Genomic DNA, 19,614 nt, shown 5'->3' with positions numbered 1-19,614 from the left:
GTTAAAAACTGGAACTTGATGGAACAAAGCCCTAAAAAGATCAACTAGATGTTCATAAATGAGAATGGTCTCATACAATTTTATTCCTGGAGTGTGCTTTCGTATATTAAATGATAACATATTACATGCAAATTAGTATCGAATGTTACATATAGTGTGTTTGCATATTTTGTATGTTCAATATAGTAAATTAAAAGTGGCTTAGAATACGTTTGAAATTATATAAATAAATTGTTGTTATTCTCTCCCATAGGCATGTCTCTGAGAAAAGCCCCAGAAACTTAACCATGATGAAAATAATCTTCAGAGCACCCAGGACAGACACACCAGAGCCCTCTCCTGGATCTGCTGTCTAGCTGTGTATTTCCTTCTAATGTCGTCTCCTGAGCCTTTGGCCTACAGGCCATCACCGAAAGAAAAAGAAAGTGAGAAAGGTTCCTGGCAACTAATAAAGAGGGGTGGCACACATGTGTTTGTATATGTACATTACATACATGAACATAAAACCAACATGAAACTATAAGAAAACAGGATGCCTTGGGAAAGAATGGAAGAAGGAAGTCAATGCTTTCTGGAAAAAGTCATAAGACATTCAACCAGGATGGAGCAAACAGACTCCTCTCATCACAGCTAAACACCAGCTATGCATCTCCTGGTCCAGAGAGAGGAAAATACAAAGAAGAGTCTTTGGAACAAGAAATTGATTGCTCTCAGATAACTAGCCCTCCCTGATTCTAGAAGCATCCTCAGAGACTAAGGAATGCTACCACGCAATCAGAGCACTTCCTAGAAGTTCATATGTGGACTTCCCCGGCAGGCTGAGCAACAGCATAAACCTGTAACCACCACCCCCTTAATGGAGCCCTGCTCTCTCCAGACGGCAGCACAGCCTTCGCCGCAATGGTGCTTTTTACCTCAGAGGCTGCCCCCAAACCTAACAGACGCAGACTGTGTTCACACACAGGATTTGTGTTCTTTGTCTAAAAACGCGGACTGTGATTAGCAACTTCTCCAGTGAGGTTTCCAGTTACACACACGGGCAATGAAGCAGCCTATTCACCTGAACACCCTGCCCAAAGACTCTCAAAGGAAGAAGCCAGGGCAGGCTGGCCAGTGACTTCAGAAACAAGCTCAGTGCCACCAAAGGCAAACAGGATTACTTCCAGTGGTGTGTCTTTGAGTTGGAGGTTTTTTGAGTTGGAAGTTCCTTTAAGACCCATGATAGGATACATAGGCTCTGAAGCCTGGGCCCTCGCTTACTCCCTGCTGGTGGAATCCTGCAGCCACTCTGCCTCTCTTGGGTTCCTTCCCTGTCACACTTAGAACCGCTATCACCACCCAGACCCATGTCACCTCCCAGCTTGCTTCCTGTTACAGAACCATGTGGTCACTCAGCACTTAGAGAATGGTAACTTGAGACACACACTACCCAGCTGGGTTTTCCTGTTTCTGAGAGGATTATGCTGGGAAATGCCTCAGGACAGGCACAGTGGACGAAGCCCAGGACAGCCAGCCTTGCACAGACTGATTCCATGGGCATAGTTGGCTGCAGAGTGTTAACCCTTTTAGAGGAGCTTTGCTTGCTCAAGGGAATACAGAATCAGACTGGAGTGGGGAAGAGATGACTTCATCTCCACTAAGGTAACTAATCCTGAAATTTATAATACCTCAGACTGTCTGGAAAACTGGTTTTTTTTTCCAGATATTCTTTTTTAAAAAGTATTACCATGAACACAAGCTTTATATAATTGAACTTTAGTCGTTAAGCCTGATAATATTGCATATTAAAATACAAGTCAGATATTCCTAATGTTTCTCTTTTAGGACACTATCTTCCCTGGGAATCCTAAATACCCAGTGGAAAGAAGAAAGAAACATTCACACAGGACAAGTCACAAAGATGGTTAATGACATGTGCAATGTAATCGAGGTACAGGTGACTGCCCACCAAAAATCCGGAACTCAGAAATGATGAATGCAGCAATGGAACTGGACTCCAGTCACCCACAAAGTACTTTTTTTAGAACAATCTTAAGACATCAACAAGAATTTTAAAGACAAATTAGACACTTCTGAGGTATCCCTCTAAGAAAAGCATCTTCTCTGGCTACCCAAGATAATATCCAATCAGGCTAAAGAATGTCATGGGCATGTGGCAATTAAGAGCACAAGGCTGAAGCTATGTGCATCTTTCTTAAATCCTATATTTAAAACTAACCGGAGTGGGATCCTGGGTGAGTTACTCTATTCCTTTGGCCCTCAGATTCTACCTAAAAGACCCATTGTGTAAAGGGTGTGTGACTTGGAACAATGCCTGGCTCATGATATGCAACAATAAATGACAGCTAATAGGATTCCAATCAAATAGGAACTACAAAAATACTAAGTCTAGGATAATACTGAATCACACTTCCTGAAGATATTAATGACCTGTTTAATTCACTCACTGCCAAACCAAAGTCACCAAGCCAAGGGCTTTCCTAAAGACAATAGGGACACAGAGATGAATAAAACATGGCCTTCGACTTTGAAAAGAGGGAAGTCTGATGCAAGATACAATATGTATACATGTAATTGTCCCCACAGGGAACGTGATGTAATGGACTATCGCACAAGGTGGCACGGGGACCTGACTTGGAGAGTGGGTCAGAGAGGCCTGGCAGAGGCCAGACGGGGCAGAATTGATCCAAGTTTGTAACAAATAATGTCTCTGGTAAAACTATGAACAGAAGAATGTGCTAAATAAAGAAAAGTATTATTGCAATGACATATTACTAAAGAAACCGTGAGTGAAATGTCAAATGAGGGGCATGCACATTCCACAAGGATAGCACCACAGCCAGTAATACGATGGCCCATCATTTAGTAGATGTTCAACAATCTATTCCTGGCTGAGGGACCACTGAAAATGGAAGTCAGAGAGAAAACAAACAAACAGACAAACTCACCACTATCCTATATACTTTTAGCATCCACATGTGTGGAAAATTAATGTTTATTAAACATTTAACAAACAACTTCCCCAGTCTTCCCCATGTCACTATCCTCTAGCTGACTAGGTCGAAAAGCCTCAAGCTCTGTATTCCCCTCGGTGTCGGCACAATCAGCTCTTGGAGCGGCATCTTGACCACACGCTTTCTACTTCTGGACCATTGGACACAGCCTATACAAAGCACCTACACTGGTGCCATTTAAACATGTCCATGATCAGAAAACGCCCTTCCCCTGGTTTCCATCCCTCAGCAGCACCCCACTACACACAGAATCTCCCTGTGAAGGCCTTTAAGACTCTCTGTGGCTTCACCGCCACCTGCATTTCTGAGCCATCCCCTTTGCATGAGCTCTCCCATCGCACAACCCGCTGCTGTTCCTCACAGGCCAGCAGCCTCCAAAGGCTGTTTTTTCAAAGGCTCCTCGCCCAGCTTTGAGAAGTTAGTCCCTTCCCTTCCTAAGCTGCTCTGCACTGGGTGCCTCGTTTTATTTTCTCGGGCACTTATTATTTGAAATGATCTCTGTGTACTCTTTCTGCTCCTTTATTGCCTATAAATGTCAGGGAAATGTAAGCTAATGAGAGAGAACCAGGCTCCGTTATAAAAACATCGCCGTACAGATGATTACATGAGCTCGAATGCAGATATGAAGTACTCCAAAGAAGTCATAAAATCCATAGAAAAACGGCATCTATTCGATTCGCTTCCGATAACTCCCGACAGGCACTAAGCATCAATCAACTCTTGCATGAATGATTAAGAGAATAGTAGTACATACAGTCCTCCCCGTGATGAGATGAACATTCCATCCCACCAAACCCAAGGGCTTGAAACACTAGAAATTACTTTTATGGAGAGCTGTGTCATACAGAGTATTTAAAGCAGCAACTGTCTGAAGGGACGGCATCCTCACCTCTGACATCCTCACCTCCACAGCCAATTGCCAAACACTGAATCAAAAGGGGTTGATGTTTGCAACAGACTAGGTGTTTCCTGATGCCAAGAGACAGGCAGCAGATGTCAGAATGATAAAAAAAAGAGGTGGGGAGGAAGCAACTTCCTCAGGAAACTGTGGGGAGGCCCTGATCCCTCAGGCAGAAAGAACATGAGCCATCAGAGTCTTCAACAGAAGGACACCACCAGCCGGGTACTGCAAAGAAGCCAGCCCACCACATGGCTAGACCCTCTGGCCCTATGAACTGCAAGAGATGTTAGAAAGAGCTAATGATGAAATATTAAATGCTAAGGATTTCCTTGAATTTCGTTTTGCTGTTCTGGGACTTAGAAGTCATCTGCCTCTGATGTTGGGCAAGACAAAGGACTGTAGGTGACCACACAACCGTGGCCACCGTGTGCTGTTTGGAGCTGATAATTCAAGAGGGCCAAGTTAAAGAGAGAGAGCCAGGTCCTGTCATAAACACCTCTGAACAGAGGATCACGTGAGCTAGAATGCAGATACCAAATACTGCACAGATGTTACCATTCCAGGCAAGTCTCGAGAATGTAAGTTATGCAGCTCCTTGCGGTGTGAAGCCAAATGGTTGAACTACATGGCGTTGATATAGAAATGTGATTTCTGCCATTTTTTCACCTTCAGGAAACAAGAAGAGCCTAGCTAAGAAATTAGAAAGTGCAGCCCGTGCTAACTAACCATTTTGGCACCAATTTCTTCTCAACTGGATTCTCATTAAGTGAGCAGTTAGTGAGACTCGACTTAGAAGTTAACAGTAGCCAGTAGAAAAGACAAACGCACTTAAGCTAGGAAACAGGGCCATCCCTACAAACACTCAGATGATGGAGAAGAGCCTCTGGACAAAGTTCTTCCCCAGGGGGATAATGAAGAGACCTAAGGAGGACTTCACGCTCATTAGCAGACAACAACTGGGAAAAGTACAGTGTGTGAGAGCTTCTTTAATTAGACCAGAGGAAGGACAGCGTTTTCCTCCACCCTCGGCACCGCCAGAGACGGGAGCTCTACATGTGCTCGCAGGCACACGTATTAAGTAACCAAGAAGATGAGTCCTGAGATTAAATCTGCCTACTCATCGTGATGTAGCTACTGTCCTGGGTGCTCCTGGATTTCCTACTTATCTGGGTTCAGAGATCCATTGTTATCCTCGACTACATAAAGGTATCCTTGTTGCCTCCCTAACAATGTGCATTTAAAGGAAGGTAAAGTTTACCCAACCAAGGCAGAGTGTGTCACGGATATACATGGGTAAAGTTTACCCAACCAAGAGCAGAGTGTGTCATGGACATACATGTACACCTTCATGTTTGGGAAGCTGCAGAAAAGCTATTGTGGTCACAAGATGGATGAGGTGGAGAAAACCAGCAACAACACTGATCTATAACTAATTCCACTGATACCATATCACCTAAATGAAGAGCTAACATTTTATAGGATGAACTTCTATGACGCTATCAATTCTTTCATATTTTTATTTTAAGAAATATACTCAGAATATTCATTGTCCTTTCATTCCTGACCTTCCCAAGAGGGTGGTGGAGAAAAGTTGCTAACTGGGGCTAAATCAGCTCTACAGAGGGGGCAGTCACACTCCTGGCCTGCTCTGATGCTCTGACCCCTATACACTCCTGCGTTCTCAGAGGTCATTCTTACATCTATGCATAGGAATGCTGCTAATGCTAGCTCTTCTCCACCATCTTTCCAATCTCTTGTTTAATGGTGCCTAAACCATTCAGGTTCTAAACTTCTGGAGCCTCCATGGGATGTCCCTTTTAGATTTAAACGTGCTAAGTGAATCAACATTAGCCAAGTTCAAAGGACCATTGTGAAGACCAAGAGTAGGAGACTGGAGAGATGGCTCAGCAGTTAAGAGCACTTGTTGTTCCTACAGAGGATCTGAGTTTGGTTTCCATCACTGTCTGGTGGCTCAGTACCATCTGCAACTCCAGTTCCTGGGAATCTGATGACCTCTTCTGGGCTCTGAGAGCACTGCATGCACATGGTACACATACATACATGCAGGCAAACATGCATTCACATAAAACTAAAGAAACTAAATATTAAAACCATTAGCCATTAATATATTAAAAATAGTTAAAGATTAGAACATAGAAATAAGAAATTAAAGTAGCCTAGAGGTTACTAAATTATACAATGTATTATGAATGTATATAAAATTATTCACAATTACAAATAATATATAAACACATACCTTTCTCTCTCTCTCTCTCTCTCTCTCTCTCTCACACACACACACACACACACACACACGATGTAAGAATCACTATAAGATGGCTATTTCGAATGTTAATCAATAATGAAGGTCCAGGTCTTTAAATACATAACAGTCGCATGCTAGTGTGCATTTCCCCCTTGCACTTTGATCTTCCGCATGCCTGGCACATGCTTCAGCCTTTTGCTTCACACACACTGCGAAAAGTTCCAGGTAGGTTCAGCTGTGGCCGTTCATCATGGAGCACTAACATTCTCCTATAATGCAGATACCCTGTGCTCGCCAAAGTACTGGTGCATGCTATTTTTTGCAATTCTGCATTACTTTTTAAGTGCATGCTCATGCAGGCATGTTCATTTACTGAACACACCCACAGGGATAAAAAAAAGCTGCTCTAAGGAGATATCCAGGAACAGAGCCGGAGAGTAGAAAGAGCTAGGCTATGGACATGTATGTTTTGAGACCACTGTAGATACTCAGATCTACCCACTACAGAGGAAACCCAGCCATGGAAAACATTTGCAATCTAGGGTTTATTACATGTTTGGTTTTGACATGTTTTCTCACTAGTCTAGTCCACCTCTAGCAAAGACAGCAAGTAGATGATGTAATATTCTTTGGCCTCTCAATATTTTTGATATGCAAATTAAAGATCTACCATGATCCACATATTCTTGTGACTGGGCCTCAGAGTCGCAATACTGGTCCTAAAAAACTGGAAGATCTGTTTTTGCACCCGTGGGGCAGAACACAAAAAGAGCTGGGACCTTAATGCATCACACATGAGTGATGAGATGATGCTGACATTAAGAAGAAACATAAAGTGAACAGCTCAGTGGAACATATAAAAAGAACACAGTGTGGAGAACCGGAGCTAAATGTGCACTCGAAGTGACTTCTGTCTACCTAAAGAGCCACTCATTGGCCTGCCTTGTAACTACCAATCAAGGCTTCCTGCTAGCCCTGGGCAATTTTGAATCAAACTAAATGAAAAAGTTATCCATGTAAGAAATTTAAACTCAAATCAGGGTCGGTGACACTAATCTTCTAATAGCACGGGTGGGATGTCCCCTGGATCACCTGGATACAATATAGAATTCTGTACACATTTTCCCGGAGCACAGTTCTTCCCATCCCGCCGGAGTGCACATAACACCACTGCAAAGCACAGCAATAGCAGAAACCATCTCCCAATTTTTATCCCAAAGTGACTGAATGTCAAAATGGTCTTAATGAAGGAAGAAATCAATATCTTCGCATCTCAATTCTTTAACAAGCCAATCCGCAGCTCCAGAAGTCATGAAATGAACACATCTTTTCTGTTAGCCCCTCACCCCCAGCCTGCCAGACTCCAAGTGAAACCTATGTGTCTGTCTTACCTGTAATCTGACTCTGTCCTTGTGGATTAAAAGGACTTGGTGCAGAGTTCAGGGAGGGCCGTGGGTTCTGAGGCGGGACACCTACTCTCATACTGGGATGAGGAATGCGCCCTAAATCACTGAGGCGGTCAGAGAACAAACTAGGTTTAGAGTCATCAAGCTTCTGTCTGTGCCCTGGAAACAGCAAATCATAAAATAAAAGCATATTAATTATCTGAACAATTGACCATGCTAAATAGATATGTGAACATACATACTGGGTAGGGTAAGCCAAGGAATTATCAATACTGATATCTATTATGATGTGTCTATGCAAGCTGCTCTTCGAACATTGTAAGGTGGTGAGCCTTCCTAATTCTACTGATATAGAGAGAACAGCGGGTCCCAAGGATGAAGTGGAGTCAAGAGCTCAAGAGGAACTCTCTGGGTGCACCCCCCCCCCCGGCCCTGTCAATAAAAAGATGAGAAAATGAGTGTCACCTTCTCTAGGTCACCTTTCTAATTTCATGATGGGGGTTCCCCATCTGAAAGCTCAGGGAGCCTGCTACACTGTCACCAACCTGGGGCAGAGTCAGGGGCAAACACATTTTTTGAAGACCAATTTCCATAGTGGCTACAGCGACTTTTTCTTTCTTATGCTACAACTACGTACCTACCCTTGCAGAAAAAAATAAAACTCAAAAGGGAAAACAGAAATGAAGAGAAAGGAAGAGAAAAGAAAAGAAAGCAGGAAAGGAGGGGAGGGGAAGAAGAAGGGCAGAGACAGAACAAAGAAAATGGAATTGTCAAAGCAGAGTTGCATGGTGTGAAATATGCCGAAGCCCCAGAGCATGCAATGAACCCGGGTAAGTCACACAGAATATGTTTCATTTTAAATACACTACTGTAGTTTTATATGAGGAAATGGAAAATATTGGTGGGCTAAATGTAACCATCCATTATGAGAGAGAGAGAGAGAGAGAGAGAGAGAGAGAGAGAGAGAGAGAGAGAGAGAGAGAGAGAGAACTTTTCTTCTGGTTTATTTAAGTTGTAAAGCAACAAAAAACTGAGTGTTAAAGAAATGTGCAAATTAAAATAGGTGCACTGAAACATCTTCAAAAGTCACCAACTCATCCATTAGAAGGAATGTAGTAGTGCCGTGACCCAGGGACAGAGCATGGCTGTGCGCCTAACTTGAGAGCCGAGCTTTGTGTGCTAGGAAGCCCCTATCTGCTGCTCAGCACTTTGGAATGCATACTCCAGCAGCTGGTGTGAGGAACGTCATTGGAACAATGGCTAGATGAAAAAATGCAATCGCTAGCAAAACTGAGGGAATTTGTATTATTACTCATCAAAAAAACCCCACTGAATGTGGATTGTTAATAACCTGGGGAATGGGTGTCTGCCACTACTCTAAGTGCTGGGACATTTTACCTTCCCCTTCACACAGGGCAAGGGGAATGAATGTGTCAGGAGAGGGTTAAGCTGAACATTAGAATTCCCCAACTATACGCTGTCTTCATAAGACAAATTCCTTATTTTATTTGCCCCAAAATGTATTTTCCTGTCTCCCTTTTCATTGCCTACCCAGCCCAAAGAAAACAGACAGGAAGCCAAGGCTTGGTAATATGAGTGTAGCTGTCTCCACAGCCAAACATGTTCCAACTGAGCCCATTAACTGAAATGCACCCACCACCCTATTTCCTGCCAGTGTGTGTTTTGGGCATTGGCTGTAACAGAAGGACTAGACCTAGTTGAAAACATGATCAGGAAAAAAACAAAGGAAATCCGTTGTTAATTGTTGTTTCCCCCCACGTTATACAGATCACAAATAGATTTTAGAAACGTAAGGGTTTTTAGAGGTGACCTGAAACAGCCCCTAGACCCCAGCTAATAGATTGTGCACAGATGAAGCGACCTAGGCCGGCTCAGGCAGGGTAACAAGGTCGTGGCCCTTCGTTATTGGCTAGCTTGGCGAGGCTGAGGCTCCAGCCCTAACTGTATGAGGCAAGCTTTCCATTCCTTGTGAGGGACCATCAATGTTGCTTTCTACCTTCCCCTCTGAGTTGTCCCTAGTGACTCAAAGTGCCTAAAACACTTAAGAAGTCAGCCCATGAAGTATCAAGACTAGTTTTCAACATAAGTAGCAAGAGTGGTCAATTACAAAAATAACTTATTCGTTATCAAAAATAAATGGCTGAAGCTTAAATACCGAACTTCTATCCGTACAGCTCCCTGGGTCTAGCTAATTTCACAACAGAATTATTATATAATACTTGTCACAGTCAGATGCATATAATCTTTCTGTCCCTGTCTCCTCCCCCATCTATAATTTTTTGACACAGCAATAAATGCCTATGGAAGGGAAACCCTGCCTCGAAAAAAAAAATGCTTATGGAATTGTTTTGTAAGTTATTTTTTAATGAGCCACTTTTTGGAATGGCGAATTCCCTGAAGGTTAGTGAGAAGGCTGTGTGATCTTCCATGGACGCTTGTACACTGGGATGTGAGTTCAGTGTGCGCAGGTGTGGGCACATTTTTATTTACTATTAGCCTAACGTTATGCCTAATGCTTGCCTACCGCAGGCAAGAGGAAAGGGCTTTGAATAGCCCTTCGATGTGAAAATTTGCAAGAGCAAGAAAAACTTTTAAGTTTCAATGACTTTTTAGAATCATCCCCAAAGACAGCTACCATGAATCTACAGACAACCTAGAATAACCTATAGAGCTTCTAACAGAAGATGCCAATGTATAAAAGCGTTTATATGTAAAATGCATTTTCCGTGTGTTTCTCTACCCTCTCCTAGCAGCCACCACAACTAAAACAAGATTCTTACAGCACAAGGCCAAGCAAAAGCCAAACAGGTTCTTCATCTTTCAACCATGACAAATAGCGGCTGCCGCTAAACCACATCAGGGTATACTCCAATGATGGATGAAAGATGTGCTGGAATCATCGGCACCCAGGCAATCCTTTCAGACACTCAGAACGCAGGGGACAAAGGAGTCACAGACTCAGACAAGGACAGAGTAATTGGTCGTGTTGTCTGGAGGACTGAACATTACTCATCCCCAAGGAGAGGCTGTTCCAATCAGGAGGCAGATGCAAAGAGTGGGCAGCTTTTAGACGGCTGCTCTAGGACTGGGAACTGGAGCGGGGGCTTAGCTCGGTGGATAAAGCACCTACCTGCCATGCAAGCATTAGGACCAGAGTTCAGATCCCAGAACCTAGGAGTGTGGGTGAGCATGAGGGCCCACATAGTTCCAGCACTCAGAAGACACAGACAAGAGATCTCTGAAGCAAACTGGCTAGCAAGACTACCCTATACTGGTGAGCTCTTGGTTCAAATGGGAGACCCTGCTTCAATGCATTAGGTGGACAGTAACTGAAGAAGAAACTTGACATCAACCTCAGACCTCCACATGGACACACACACAAAGACACACAAGAGCACACACATGTACACACACATGAAAACTGATCTGCACAGCTCATTCAAATCACACACATATATGGGGGGCACTATATAAAAGCATGGTCCTGGAACCTCTCATATAGCTGAATCTTCTCCTGACAGAAGTCACCCTTCCAGACTGGCGGAATAGGAAAAAGCTCCCTCCAGCTCTGAATGATATGGGCATCTAGATCCCAGAGTGGGTTAAATTAAATTCTTAGGGTAGGTTATGGAGGAAAGTTACCTTTTTAAAAAAAAGCTTTGCATGCTCTAATGTACAGGCAGGGCTGAAAAACCACTACTCAAGATAGTCCGAGATCCAGCACGAATGCTAGCCATCTACACCAATGATTTCTCCACTTCCAGACGGAGCCCTGTCTTCGGTCCAGAATTCCAGGTTTCTATCTCCCATTGCCTCCTTGGCAGATCCCCCGGGATGTATCACGGTATCTTAAATGCAGTATGCTCAAAACAGAATTCTTGAGTCTCTCTCCAAAGCGTCCTATTGCTTCAATGGAATGCCTAATATCAATGGCCATCACTTGCCACTCGGTTGCTGGCAGTCAAGAACAGAGATAGTCTCCTTAGTCCTCACTCCCCATATTGAGTCCACCATCACGTCCTGGCCTTTCTGTCTTAAGACTCCATCTCCTACCTATTCAGTTCCCTGCATTTCTCCCGGCACAACCCTAGCCTCAGTGCCTACCTAACTCTCTCTGAGTGTCTGGCATTGTCTTCTTTGAAGTTTCCCATATTCCTGAGATAAAAATCTTCTTGGTTTTTCTGTATGGCCCACTCCTTCTTGCTTAGATCTAGCGTGAATACCATCTCCTTTGAGAGTCCTGGCCTGCTTCCAATAACCAAAATATGTTCCCACCCTTTTGAGCACAGCCTTTCTTTATTTCCTTTGTGGCAGTTGTCACAATCTGTAATTATCTGGTATATTTATTTGTCCCTCCGCAGAGATTCCAAATCCCATGAGAATGAGTGCCCTGACTTTTGGGTACAGCTGGATTCTCACAATCTACTCAGTGCCTGCCATACAGTAGGTGCTCAATGAATATTTATGAAAGCAAAGAAAATATGAATATGAGAAATGCCTTGATTAGGAGAAAATTTACTGGTACAGGGTATCATATTACAACACTATCCCTAAGAAATGCATCGTAGTTTTCTGCAGCGTAATGAAGCCAGTAGGTAAAGCCTTTATTTAGAAACAGTCCTGCTTGGTGCTTCCGGGAAAACTGGACTAATGGGCCTAAATTTAGGCAAAAGCTCATTCGCTCTTTGAAAATTTCTTATTTTTCTCACTGTAGTATTTAAGCTTTGTTAAAGCCATTTAGAATTGGGGAGATTAAAAGAGTAACAGATGTAAGCTGGACTCTACATTTTGAAGCAGTGCACTTCTCTGATGGGTGAGGACCCTGAGTCCCCATGAGGGAACATGCTTCCTCAAAGTCACATGGTTAGTGGTGGGACTAAGGCTTGGATTTCCTGGTCACTGGTCCAATGTTCTTTCCTCTCCCGTTGCTGGCCAGCTTATTTTAGGACATAACAGTAAGGCAGAGCTCGTTCAGGGGAAATCGTGACCAAAAAACAAAAAAAAAAAATGAGTTTTAAATGGAAACGAAAAAAAGGAGTAGTTTTTCAGAAAAGATCTCTTTCAAAAAGTCCCAGTGTGCGTGGGTGAATATGACTTTTGTTGCAATAAATTCAGGGGCACAAGAAGAAATCATGAGTAAAAGGTCACGGCATTCACACATGCTTACAGCAAAGACACATGAGGAACTAACTGCTCAGCCCCTGGGCCACAGGGCAGCCAACAGCCCCACTGATCCCGACACACGAGACTCACAATCGGCCAGAGCCACCTCTGCCTTCAAACACAGGCATCAGAAATGGGCACGGAAAGACTAGTGAGTGTGGTGTTTGGACAGTGAAAATGACCTCCTTTGTAAAATTAAGACACTGAGCGATGCCCCACAGCTCCCGAGAACAGCTTTCCCCCAGCCAGGACCTCCCCCTGCATGCAACTGTCTGGCCACATGAGTCACACTGGCCAGTGAGACAGCTACTCCTCCAGGAAGCCAGATACACTAGGAAAAGATGAGACGGGATATTTTCCTGTATTTTTAAAACATTTGCTGTCTTTTCATTTAATTTAATTTATTTATTTGGGGTTTTTTTTTTGAGTCAGGTTTTTCCTTGACTGTTCTGGAATTCCCTCTATAGATCAGGCTGGCTACGAACTCAGAGATCTGCCTGCCTCTGCCTCCCAAGCACTGGGATTACAGGTGTGTGTCACCACCACCCAGGATATTCTTCATGAAGAGCGTGCTGAACAATATCTGGTCCACCCTCGCATGGACCAGAAGAAGCCACATGACTAACCGCTGTGTCTGTCATGGGTTTATCTAGTCTAGTCGGTGTTTAGTACATCTCTAGCCTGTGTGATTCACTCCTGGCATCATAAGGAGGAGGAGATAGGAAAGAACACGAGATAGCATCTTTGCCTTCGAGGAGCTCACAAAATAGTGAAAAAGGCAAGCCATTCCGTGTGACAGGAGAACATCCAAGGTGAGGGTAAGCGTGAGTGTCTAGCATAGAAGTCAACTGAGAGCATTAGACTAGGGGCCGCTCAAAATATTAATGAAGCCATTCTTTGTGTGATTCTCTTTGTCTTGTGCTCTCAGGAGAACTGGCATATACTTAAGGGTCACATGTCATGGTATCTAGTACTCAGTTCAGCTAATTAATAGATGAAGCAAGCATGGCAAAATAAACATATGAGATGCTAAGCAGATATGGACATATTAGATATGATATTTTCATGCATGTTTTTATGCTCTTTCATTATAAAATGAGAAAAGATAACAGAGGTCAATGTGGAAATCACATGGGAGTAATTGGTTTTGACTAAAAGGAAGCATGCACTGAAGAGAGTCATGCCTGTTCTAAGGCCAAGAAAGATGCTGATAAGCACAGAGGCAGAGGACAGCTAGCTGGAAGGTGCGTGACAAAAACACGGTCACAAGAAGAGGGGACAGCTAGGAATGTGCGTGACAGAAACACGGTCACAAGAAGAAGGAAGGGAACAGCTAGCTGGGAGGCACGGGACAGAAACATGATAACAAATATCTTGTGAGAACAGATGACGTTAAACATTTATGCGATGTTAATCTAACCCCAGGCACACCCTCCTTCATATAGCTTAATAAGTGGACTAGGCGTTGGCTCTTAGCTACACACAGCAGTGTAGAGAGCTGCCCTTGAAAGGCAGGTCTCCTGACCTACAAAATGATGTTTGGCAGCCCACAAACCTCCTCTGCCATGCCTGTGGGCTTCCCTGGAGCAGAGAAGCGACTGGGGAGATGTTAACTAATTATGCTGTCACTAAGTATGTTACAGAATGAACTCCGCTCTGATGCTAAGAGGTCTGAAGCCACAGGATGCGACAGATGGGACAAAGATCCTCTAAGTGAAAAGGGAAGGCTTGCATCTTTCTTCCAGAGTAAATTTGCTACCACAGCAGTTCTGGGGCAAATTAAGAAGCCCTTTGATTGTAATCCCCCTATCCTGACAGTGGCACAACAGGTGTGTGCCTGTAGGGGGTGGGGGGGGGCGCTTTTAGAGCTTCCTGTATTTAGTGCCATCCTGTTGTTGGCGTATTTATTATCACCTTTGGGCCGCTCACCTTACAGAGAGCTCCGACTCCACACGGCTTATCGGGAAATCTGTTACTGAGAAAAGAGCTTGGCTCTGTGTCTCTTAGCATTTTGGCTGATGGCTTTTAGCAAACACAGGGAGGGGTTCACAGGCTATGGCCCCTGAGGTTAAGAACTTTGACCTTCGGCACGCCTACACGGATGTGAAAATGGAGAAGCCCTTGAGAAAAGCGAAGCTGTCCTCCGCCTGCATTCAGAGGTCTCCATTCACCCGCGCAGTGAGGGTAGAGATGGGGGACTCAGGTCCTTGCACTGCCAAGTTAGCCTCCACCATCCGAATCGGCTCCATCTCTGATCTCTGCTTCTGAGACATCACTGTCTGCTAGTCTTCCACGTCCCCAAATCCAGCCTCCATCACATCACCAGAGCCCATGTTGTCCAGGCCAGGCCGCTCCTACAGCATCCAAAGGGAAGGCCATCTGTTTGCTGTCCTCACCGGAGCCACTCCCTAAAAGTTGTGGCCTGAGGCTCAGACCTCAGAGCATCAGTAGCAGCCTAGGACATTCAAGAGGACACTGATTGCTCATGGGCCCCCAGGAAGGGACTTTGGGACTTACACTTCTTCACCTACCACAAATGAAAGTATGAGTTTCCCTAACCCCTAATACAATTTCTGCTCCCCAACCCCAAATCTCAAGTTACTCACCTGCTAAGATCCCATTCAACTATCCAAAGAGACACGGCTCCACCTTACCCCCTCAAACCCAGCAGAGAAGAACACTAGAACAGGGTTCTAGTGTGTGCTGTTACTACTATTTGCGGTGGCTCACACTGATCTACCCTCCACTCCTCAGGTAAATTTGGTGTCTTTGTCCAAGCTGTCCCCTCAACTTAACACACATTGCACTTGGAAAAATCTTCTCCCTGGCTAGACTCAGTCATCACAGCCTAGTGTTTCCTGTATATGTGACTCCCTCCGGTTTCTATCTTGGTAGCTGAACACAGGCCCAACTGAGTGTTATGTCCAGGGCACATGGTTACACTTAGGTCCTAGAGGCATTCAGTGAGCATTAGCCTTCTGCAAATTGACATAAAATATTTATTCAGAATCTCAAACCCTATTATTCTAAACGTTCTTCAACTTGATTAGTCACCCCTTAGAGATGGTTGTCATATGTTATATCTACAACAATCTTAATGCATACAAGCACCAATTGACTTAACAAAGAACCGAGATAAATTTAAAATTATCTCTCCTTTTGTCCAGTGGAAGACAGGGAGGAGGGGGAGGAAAGCTGGGAGGCATTTCCCACGGTAAAACTGATGATTCGATCACCTCTGTTGGAAAGGCTGCTGAGTCATCCTAACCGTACACTGGCTGGTGTAGGCCAACACTATTGCGAGACTAGAATAATGAAAGGAACTTAGACATCATTTTCACAGTTAAGGCCTCTAGCCATGCTGAACCGCTGATAAGAACAGCTATGCAGGACCAGCTATGCAGGAGCGCTCAGGAGCAGAGACAGCCCTAGAGCCATGTTAGTGAGCAGCTAGAGACAGAGGACCCCAGATCAGAAACAAACCAGGAGATTCAACTCTCATGACATTTCAAAAGTGAGCTTCTCTTTCAGGGACCCTCTTAAGATATAAACCAATTTCTTAAGGAAAAGCGATCACAGTCTCTGCCATGTATCTCTAAACGCCCCCTCGCCCCCACACCGAGTCAGGCGCAGGGAGTCAGAGAAAAGACAGGAAGAATCGCTTCACCCAAGAAAGGACTGAAGCTCTTCCAGCCTCTTGGGTAAAATATAATTATGGAAAAGAAAAATATAATCTACTCTAGAGACATAATTATAGAGCTAAGCCATAGACTCCATAGAAATATTCTAGGAACTTCAGTTCATTTTTTTAAAAATGTTAACGTTTGAATTCGCTGCCTTTTACTGCGAAGCACCAGTCTAGAGCAGCAGCAGAAAGTTTCATCTCCTTATTACATCTGCAAGCATTTTTTAAAAATACAACTAGTTAAAGTGAGAAATAACCGAGGGCCTGCCAGGTCAGCTGCCTGTTTCCAAAGCTAGGCTTCTGAAAGTTGAGGAGTTCAAGATCTTTCGAGAAATATGCAAATCAAAGAGCTGGGGCAAAATTTGCATGAATATAGATTCGAGTTCTTTTATAACTTTTACCTTCTGGGGATGTGGCAAACACAGCGACCAAAGCCTAACTAACATCAGGGGGAAAGAAGAGACAGGGTAGAGCTGTGGAGATAGTCCCCTACCAGTCCCACCTCAGGAAGAAAGCCCAATAGAGGAGCTTAATGCATGCTCTCTTGTCTTGGGATAATGGACTCGAAGAATTTCATATATTTACGTAGAAAGAAACTCCTGAGAGGTTAAACAGAGAACAGGGCTTTATTTAACTTCTGTCTCCTCTCTCTCTCTTCTCCTCCCTCCACCCATCCCTCACTCCTCCCTCCCTGCCCCAGTCTCTCTCTCTCTCTTCCCCTCCCTCCACCCATCCCTCACATCCCTCATTCCTCCCTCCCTGTCCCAGACTCTCTCTGGTGATCAAGCCCAGACCCTTCCTGGTGCTAAGCAAGCAGTGGACCACTAAGTCATGGCTCTAGATCTTAGAAGAAGGATTGTAACGAGCTAGAAAGAGCAGGCAGTCTTGACCACAGCTCACAGTGTACATATGGGAGTCAAAGGACAACTTGAGAAGTCCATTTTCTCACTTCTATCCTGTGGGTCCTGGGGGTTGAACTCAGGGCCACAGGCTTGGCAGCAAGCTCCTTTAGCTGCTGAGCCATCTCACCGGTCCAGTAACAAACTCTTTACCTTTCAGTTTTCTTTACACAATTAATTAATTCCCAGAAAAACAGGCGTGGTTGGCTTATTTTTCACTCCTCTGCCCTGATACAGTCGTCATTTTTATAGGCCAAATGCCACAAAAGGGAAGACCAAAAGAGAGAGGGAGCAGGGGCTGGAAGAAAGAGAACTTGCTGATATTACACTGAGCCCTACTGATTCGTGGACCATGACACATCTCATCCCACTAATGACACCTCAGCATCCATCACCATCCCTGGCCATCTGACTTTAACTTTCTGGGAAATGAACAAAAGGTCCCCTTCTTCTCCCTGCCTATGGTTAGCTCCATCATGTGGTGTGATGCTGGAGGCAGGCCCTCTGAGTGCTGTAGTACGGTATAGTCACACGCACCATGGTTCTTTGTGTTACTGACACTCGCAGAAACCCCAGCGAGAAACGGAAAGTTACTCTCCATGGTAAGATGGTTCCCAGGGTAGAACAAAAAGCATTGCTGTTTGTTTGCCAGTGACTCAGCTGATCGTGGATGGCATTATTCTTCAACGTGTCTGGTGACAACCAGCCCACAGGCTGTTGTCACACAACCCCTGGATCCTAGGCTTGGTTTCCTTCACAGGCTTACTGTTTCTCTTCCAGGGTTATGGTTTGGTAGGTAAGTTTTGGGAAGTGCTGGGGGTGGGGGGGTGAGGAGGAAAGATTAGGAAGTGTGAAGCACTCATCTTAGAATTGCCACCCAGAGTATAGACCATCATCCTCAATTTTCCCATTTCTGTGAGGGGTCGAGAATGTTAAAAAGCAATAACCAAGTGCCCGCAGCCGAATGGCAGCGGAGATCCCAGAAGGAAAAGGAAAAGATTGGGAGGGGGTGGATTTCTTACTTAAGCTGGACCTGTTCCAGCTGGCAAGACGAGGTGATTTTCTTAACGCTTGCAAAACCTGATTACTTTTTTAAAGGAATGAAGAAGAGAGAGATGTAAACACAGCCATTAAAGCAGATTTGAAGTACTTAGTTCTAAGCTAGTCTAAGGCTCCCCCAATTGTACACCGCTCTGCACTTCTCTGCTTGTGAGCCGTCAAGATGACACATGGGGTCTATGTCAGTGTCCTCTGACTGGCAAATTAGGTTGGCCGAGCTCTGCTGTGACCCTGTCAGGTCAGATGTGGACGAAAGAGCACCTTAAACAATGATAGATGTGTCTATCAGAAGCATGTGCGACGCCCGAAAGATTCTGTTTTACTTCATCAAGGGCCCATTGTGTTTATATCTATGCAACAGGTCTTAAACAGACTGTTTAAACATGATTAAACAAGAGCTGTCTTTGAAATAAACCCCTAACAAAACTCAGACGGCTAAGAAGCTGAACAACAGTCAACAATACAACATATAAATTATTTCTCTCGAAGCTGCAAGGGTAATACGCTATAAACTCCCAAATAAAAGATGTTTTATAAGTGAAACTCGAAGGATTACTGCATATATCAACACCTTCTTGCAACGGAATAGCATTTATCCACCTATCCATCCACTCCTCTTAATGCTACTGCACACTTTACTCTCCATGATAGACAGATAATTGCTCTTGTCAGCCGTGTGTAATGAAGGGAGTCTGCTGTGCTAATCCCGACATTCTTATCTTCTGTGAACCCTGATTAAGGAACTCAAAAGTCTACTCCTCCATCCCCAAACTACTGGAGTTTTCTGCTCCTGCTCGGATCTGCTAAAGTGTTCTTACATTCCACTCTGTCATGAGAGGTGCCAAGTGTTTTGAGTAGGATCAAGTCAGAGTTTTATAAAAGGGACTTTAGCACAGTCTTCAAGGGTGTTAGGTGGCAGCAAGCTTTGCCGCCTTTCAAGACACAGAATATCAGAAAAGTATGTTATTTGCAGGCGAAAGCAAAAAGTGGGCTGAAATTGGTTAATATTTGTTTAAAACTACCAGAACTCTTTCATTTCAAAGGCAAGTTAATGCTGTGGATTCCTGTCTGCAGGTTTCATGTTGAATCATCATTTGTGACAGTTTGTCCATAGGAAACAGAATGTATGCATTTTCCAGATATACACATGATGAGTTAAAATTCCTATTACTCTACCATACCCATGTATGTATATGGATG

General features: G+C 44.1%; 1 protein-coding gene across 4 annotated transcripts in view; it reads right to left on the bottom strand.

Annotated features, from left to right (window-relative positions):
- The window catches only part of Runx2 (RUNX family transcription factor 2), a 205,604-nt gene that overhangs the window by 48,702 nt on the left and 137,288 nt on the right, over positions 1-19,614 (bottom strand). For 2 of the 4 annotated variants that reach the window (XM_038342148.1, XM_038342149.1), the window contains exon 5: positions 7,573-7,746. The exons of the other annotated variants lie outside the window; for them this stretch is intronic. In XM_038342148.1, the coding sequence (XP_038198076.1) occupies positions 7,573-7,746 (174 nt within the window). The remainder of the gene's footprint in view (positions 1-7,572; positions 7,747-19,614) is intronic. 4 annotated transcript variants of the gene reach the window in all.

The sequence above is a fragment of the Arvicola amphibius genome, chromosome 9 (assembly GCF_903992535.2).
Source record: "Arvicola amphibius chromosome 9, mArvAmp1.2, whole genome shotgun sequence".
Lineage (NCBI taxonomy): Eukaryota > Metazoa > Chordata > Mammalia > Rodentia > Cricetidae > Arvicola > Arvicola amphibius.
The sequence above is the reverse complement of the archived record's forward strand: the minus strand, read 5'-3'. Positions and strand labels throughout refer to the sequence as shown.